Source organism: Phragmites australis, chromosome 19 (genome assembly GCF_958298935.1).
Source record: "Phragmites australis chromosome 19, lpPhrAust1.1, whole genome shotgun sequence".
In the NCBI taxonomy this organism is placed as follows: Eukaryota; Viridiplantae; Streptophyta; class Magnoliopsida; order Poales; family Poaceae; genus Phragmites; species Phragmites australis.
The window spans coordinates 12,221,451-12,228,057 of NC_084939.1; the positions used below are offsets into that span (position 1 = coordinate 12,221,451).

The following is a 6,607-nucleotide window of genomic DNA, read 5'->3' on the forward strand; positions in this document are numbered from 1 at the left end:
CTAGTAACATTGTTCATGTCACTATCCTAAAATTATAAGAATACGCTGTAATCTGCACTTCCTCCGGGATGCCTTCTATCTTCACTACAGATCCAAACATTGAATCCATGTTTTCGACAGTTGAAACACTATGCCAATCTGTCTCAGATCGAAATAGTAGCTGATCCATAATATCACAATATCACAATTCTGATGACTTGATACGCTAAAACATGAAAATTTGTTCGTTGTTACAATTCTGCTTCTGGTTCTTGGTATTTCTGACACTTTTGGCATAGTTTCCGAATTCCACTACTATGGAAAGATGATTGGGTTCTACTGCTAGTTTTTTGGATTTGAGATGATTCAATCAGAAGATTTAAGTTGGGTCAAGCAGGAAAATTTTGAGAAGTTCTGTAGTTCGAAATACACAAGTCTCGCCATAACTCTTAGCAGAAAAATTCTTTACACATGCTCGTATATGTAGTTTCTTTACACATGCTCGTATATGTAGTTTGTGCTACAACTCCGACAAGATGCGAGCTGATGGCGTCCCTTCGCTGACTACTACTTGCAGACTGTCAAGACATAGGTGAGATTGAAATTGAAAGAAAACATGCATGTACTAAGTACTAATTAAAAATTGCAAAGCAGAGAGAAATGCTTGGAATGACTGTTCCACAAATGTAGCATTAATACTTGATAGACACATGTCAAGTATCAATGGAACGCTTTCTTGCTTACTGAACTCTTTACTGATAAAAGATCCACTCGCATGAATGGAATCTATTGCTTCTCAACGTGAGAAAGCCACGTTGGAAACCACCGCCCGCGCCTGGGTCGATCGGGAATTTTCATCACTGTTTTCAGCCCTACTGTCATCGTGCCATCCTTCAAGCTGTACACGCCGGAGTCATGGAAAGGGTCCTCCACCGTCGCCATGGCGTCGCAAACGAAGTAGATGCAGTCTGCTCGTGCTCCGTGGCACGACAACGACGCTACCGATACGGAGCCACGCTTGCTTACTAGGAGTGCCTCGCCGTCCAAGCACTTGAGCTCCACCCACTCCGATGACTCGCTGTTGAGCGCGAGAACCTCGAAGCTGAGAGTCCGGTCGCCGCCATCGGAGTACCCGGCATGTGGGTCGTAGAGCCACCGCCTCACCATGAGCAGCTGACGACGGGACACCACGAGGTAGTGTCGGAGATAGCGCGCCTCGATGGTGGGAGAGCTCCAGATGTCCAATATGGGGAATGACGGGTACTGGCTGTCTGCTATCATCTGCTCAACGGTGCAGATCACTGGCCTGCCTTCTCCGTCCTCGTCGAGTCTGAGCACGAAGAGGCCTTCTCCTTGGGTAAGCGCGTAAAGCTTGCCTTTGAAGAAGACCATGTCAAGGATATTGTCGTCGAGCTCGGCCTGGCAGGATCCCTTCCCCGGGCGGCAAAAGGTGATCTCTTGGTCCTCGCCCTGGATCATCACAGCAAAGATGCATCTGGCGTCGTCAGGGGCTTTGGTTGCGACGATCTTGTTAATGAAGACGGACGCCTCGATCTCGTGGTGCATGGCAGCAAGCTCTGGTAGTGGCACGGTGGCCTTGGAGAACAGATTGACCATGAAACAGCAGCACGTGACGCTGCTGCAGCCACGCCGAGGGCTGACGCGACGGGCGCGGTCGCGCCGGACAGAGCGGCAGTCACGAACTAGGACGAGCCAGCCGCCGCCAAAGGAGCCGCAGCAGCGCGCAGCAGCGGTGTCTGGGGCGAGGAACAGGCGCTCGGCGGCATTGTCAGGGACGCTGAAGAAGCCACCATCCGGGAGGGTGAGACGGGGGAACATGGGGCAGCTCCGCGCGGCCGCGCTCCAGTTACGGCAGACGTTGGCGAAAGGGATACTGTCGGCGAGAGAACCGAGTCGGCGGAGAACGTGATGCGCGATGTCGTAGGGGATATCCTCCCAAGATTTGCCTGTCTCCTCGGCTTCCTCCGTTGCATCAACATCGCAACATTGCTGGTGAAAGGCTTCTCTTCTCGGGCGTGAAACACTACGGCCGGTCTGATGCGCCATCAAGTTGGCCATTACCTGATGATAAGGATTAAGGACCTCTCTGTAATTATCAGTTTACCAATCAAACCAAATATGGGATGATAGTGCAAGATATGACATGGCTTATTGGAGGATGTATTAGCCTACTAGATATATAGAAAAAGTCCAATATGGCCATAACAAGTAATGTTTGCAAAGATGGTAACTGATTCGAAAGAAACGAGACACCAGTCTCATAAAGAATGACAAGAGACTTGGAAATTAGAACAACATTCCGCTTATCAATTTGAAAAACGTGCTTGAATTGCAGCCATATTCTTTGTAAAATGTTATATCTCTACGATTATGACCTGTAGTCTCAGCCCTAGTTTCACTTATCAATTTTTCGTTTTTATTAGCTTGGATTAAGTGTTCAAGCTTCAAGCAGACATTAGTGGTATAACATAATCCACATCTATGTTGCTGCAGATACCTACTAAAAGTTAGTGTTGTCGTAGCCAATGTGTCGTCTCAAACCTATTGAAAATACTGCCTTCTTGTTGTAATTTTTTTAATAAAACTATTGAATGGTGAAAACCAGCATGAACACGAGATTAACAGCAGTTCAGCAGAGGAAAGCTAGCAAGGAATGCTTTAGACTCCCAGTGATGATTACTATTAAGCTAGCTATGATGATGGAAGTAACGTTAGTGGTAGAAAGTACAGACATCAAACATTTCCTACAAATTCTGTACAACTGATGATGTTGCAAATTCTGATTTTCCTCAAGTGCTGATCAAATCAGAGAATGCGAATTTTGTTTGTAACGTCTTACGACATCTACTCGCACAGGTGCTATATATTACTTACGGACTCCTTCCTCAATCCCCATGGTTCTCACAGTTTACAGGGATGAAACATAGCATCTAAAAGCTCAGGTGCCATGTGTTATGTGTGCACTCCGTAAACCTCTAATAATGGAGAAACAACTATAATGAATGCGATGTGGTAATCCCCCTGGCATTATAACGGCAAAAGGCAATCCATGTTAGAAAATTGAAAGCATACTTGATACGTGTCTTAAGTAATTCCTAGTACCACTCCGACCTAAATTCCCCCACACGCAGGATCGAATTCAGATCTACGTAAACCAACAAAGCACCATCTTTGCCAGAATCGTACAAGATCGATCGAACAGAATTGGCGTTTCAGGTGATTGAGTATCCGGATGCTTACCCCTTGCTTGCCAGGGACGGTGCAGTTCGAGACCAAGAGGTTTGCCAACTGGTCGTCAGCCATAGTCTCCATCTTCGCCGCGAATCCCTGAAAAAAAAGAGAAGAGGACCAGATTGTAGACTCGAATCGGACGGCGGCACGAACCAAAACGGAGAGCGGTCGAAAGGGACAGACGCGAGGAGTCGTTCTTGCTCCGGGCCTAGCGCTACTGGGAGAGGCGGGGGCGCGCGATCGATCCCGAATTCCGGGTATGGCGGGGGGCGGCAGCGGCCTGTTACTCGGTACCAAGAGCACTGCCCTAGGGCCTGCGGCTTGAAGGCAGCAATCCAGATTTTGGTTCATAACTTATATCTCCTATATGTAATGCCCGCAGGGCAACTCTGGCCGTCCGATTCTGATAGAACGGTCAGATGATGAGATCGTGAGGCTTCCTGAGACTTCCTCCTCCTCCCCTCGTCCTCCTCCGCCACCGCCCGCCATCGGGGCGACGCGGTGCCCAGCCTACATCACGCGGTCGGGCGCGCAGCCCCGCTCCATGGGCGGCGGCGTCCTGCCCCTGCCCTGCGGGCTGGAGCTGGGTTCCCACGTGACTGTGGTGGGCACATCGCGGTGCCGTCGTGGCGCAGTTCGCGGTGGAGCTGCGCGGGGAAGGGGACGGGAAAGCCGCGCCAAGGATCCTCCACTTCAACCCGTGACCGGCCGGTGATCGAGCAGAACACTCTCTTCCGCGGCCAGTGGGGACCCACGCACTGGTGCAAGGGCCGCCAGTCACGCCCCAATGAGGAGACCGGTGCGTCGGTTCCCACGTCTCTTCCAAGTACATTTTACCGTTGATATTTGCTTCGTGATTGCACGGTGATATTGTGCTGCAGTAAATGAACTGGAGGATTAGTGCCACCAAATCTGTGAGGAACTAGCTGCTAGAAATTAGTAATACAAAGGTTAGCACTAATTACATGTATGATCATATTTGCCGTCTTATTACTACTTAGATCACCAAAAATCAACTGTGAAATGATTGTTACTTATAGTTCGTAAGAAAATCAGTATCACTATCGGTTTTATAAAATAACTGGCAACAATACTATCACTACTGACTTTTAATATCAACCGGAAATGAAACTTGGACCGGACCTGTTAGGGGTCGTTGTTAAGAACTCCCGACGGCCCCTTGGCTTAATGAGCCCGGTCTTCTGAAAGCTCAGCCTCTAAAACGCTCGGTCTCCTGGAGCCTCGGTCTCCTGAAACCCCAGCCTTTCGGAGTCCTACCTTCCGAAGGCTCAGCCTCCGAAAGGCTCGATCTCCCGAAACCTCAGCCTCCCGAAGCCCCGGCCTTCCGGAGTCCTGCCTCCCAAAGGCTCCGCCTCCCAAAGGCTGAGTCTTCCGAGGCTTCAGGAAAAATCTGCCAAAGGGGAAGCACCGGTCATACTTTGCCTGCAAGAAGATGATCGGCATTAAATACTTAGGCTAGTGGACACCGCTCTGGCACCCCCGATATGATGGAGGCTGTCCTGACACCCCTGACAGTGCGGCTTTGGGCCGCAGTTGGCGACCGGCTCGCCCCCTTCAAGGGTCAAGCGCCACGATAATTACCACGGTAGATATTTATCTCTCCGATAGGGTAGAAAGTAGTTAACCGGGATAAGGCCCAGTAATTCTGTCAGATCCCAGATATTTGTACATTATGATAACTTGTACGCCAAGCTACGCACGACCCTATGAATAGGGAGTCATGCTCATCTAGGCAAGGAGGACAGATAAGACAGCGAAAAAGACACAGAGGTGAAAATACACCAAGTCACGCTGTGATACTTCTTCCAGAGCGATCTATTCTTTCTACCATCAATACATTTATGGTGTTCATTCCTCTTAAACTTCACCTCCAAGCTTGAGTCTCTTCCTTAGAAGAAACTCTCGCTGTACTTACTGGGGTAAGACGAACTCTTGCTCCAACTGGACCTAAAATTTTAGTAGATCCCAATTTTTACTGAGGGCTCACGTTCGGCTCGCAAGCAGTTCTCTCTCTCCGCCACTGGTTTAGTCTTATCTCTTTGCCATAACAGTTTATGATGTTATCTCTTCGCCTCTCCAGCTCCTCCCTTGCTCCCACTCCCGCACCGCCGCTCCCCTGCTCTCGCTTCCCCACCACCGCCGCTTCCCTGCCACCCCTACGCTACTCCCGCTCCTTCGCCGCCGCTCCTCACTTAACCCTCCCCAGCCCCTACCCCTCCCCTGAGACCTCCAGTTCGCCTAGCGCTCAAGGACTAGCACTGGTCTGGGAGTGGGGCGTCTCGGGACTCCAGCTGTGGCACGAGCAGCGGGGGGGGGGGGGGGGAGGGGGGCTGGAGCCCAACGGGGGTGGCCGGATCCGTAGCTGGTTAGCGTCCGAAGGGGCGTCCGCTTGGCGCTCGTCTCATGCCCCCCCCCCCTCGGACGTAGGATTCGGTGGTCGGTGGCGGCCATTCCTAAGGTGAGTGGCCAGTGGGGCTACTCTCCAGTGGTCGTTGGGGTTGCTACTTGTCGGTGACGGTCGCCCCTGTGCCTGCAGGGCGCATCTTGTGCCCAGTGTGGCCGGTGGATCCTCCCGGAGGCATGTGACAGTACAAGTGCGGTGCTCCCGTCGGCAGGTAACCACGAATGTGTGGCGATGGCCGGAGTACATGGCCAAGGCAGCGCCTTCATGGGTGTGGCATGTGTACTGTGTTGAGTTCTAGTTAGATCCGTGATGTAGCGTGTTGAATTTTAGTTAGATACGTGCTGTGGCGTGTGTCCTATGGTGGTGGCCTTCGTGTCACCGTGTTTTCTAGAGCCCTGCAGCGGCGGGGCTAAAGCATGGGCATGACGCCAGCTTCCTCTTCAATGACAGTAGTGCCTGGTGGCAGCGGCGGCGGGAGGATCGCATTAAGCAGTGACGGGAGCAGCGGTGGGAGCAGCAGCCAAGCCGGCTCGGAGTTGAGCTAGCTCATTTTATTTTATTTTTGTTTTCTGGAAGAGGCAACACTGTCGGCTTGGGAATCGGTAGTGATAGTCCTCCGACTATCACTGCCTGTTATCCACTGCTGGCTCCAATACCGGTAGTGAAGGTGCTTTTAGAGCTAGGAGTGAAGCCTATTTCTGTAGTAGTGAAGGGTAATTAACCAAGTAAATTAGCATGTTGTTTTGCATTACTAGCCATGGTTTGTGGTAGGTGTTAATACAATCGTGGTTTTGATCATGCAGTTAGTTGTTTGTAATTTGAATATCTTTTTTTTTTCAGAACGGGGCATCCTCGAATTTCATTACCAACGAGCAACGAAATTACAGATTGTTCAAATGCACAAACCAACAAACTTACATACTGACGAGTTAAAGACTACGTACACTGTTC

General features: G+C 50.5%; 1 protein-coding gene across 2 annotated transcripts; it reads right to left on the reverse strand.

Annotated features, from left to right (window-relative positions):
• Positions 1-617: 617 nt before the first annotated feature.
• Positions 618-4,024, reverse strand: LOC133900563 (uncharacterized). 2 transcript variants are annotated; one of them, XM_062341742.1, is made up of 3 exons: positions 3,415-4,024; positions 3,241-3,327; positions 618-2,061 (listed from the first exon to the last, which is right to left on the reverse strand). In XM_062341742.1, the coding sequence occupies exons 1-3, from the start codon at positions 3,580-3,582 to the stop codon at positions 766-768; spliced, it is 1,551 nt and encodes a 516-aa protein (XP_062197726.1). In that variant the 5' UTR covers positions 3,583-4,024; the 3' UTR covers positions 618-765. The 2 variants fall into 2 exon arrangements, with proteins under 2 accessions (XP_062197726.1, XP_062197725.1); XM_062341741.1 differs by having other exon boundaries at positions 3,241-4,024.
• Between the last annotated feature and the right edge of the window lie 2,583 nt (positions 4,025-6,607).

Bases quoted from the DNA above. Each gene is read 5' to 3' on its own strand.
- LOC133900563 (XM_062341741.1), bottom strand. From the start codon at position 3,582: ATGAACCAAAATCTGGATTGCTGCCTTCAAGCCGCAGGCCCTAGGGCA. The intron at 2,062-3,240 runs GTAAGCATCCGG...CCTTATCATCAG, and splicing joins CCGTCCCTGGCAAGCAAGGG to GTAATGGCCAACTTGATGGC.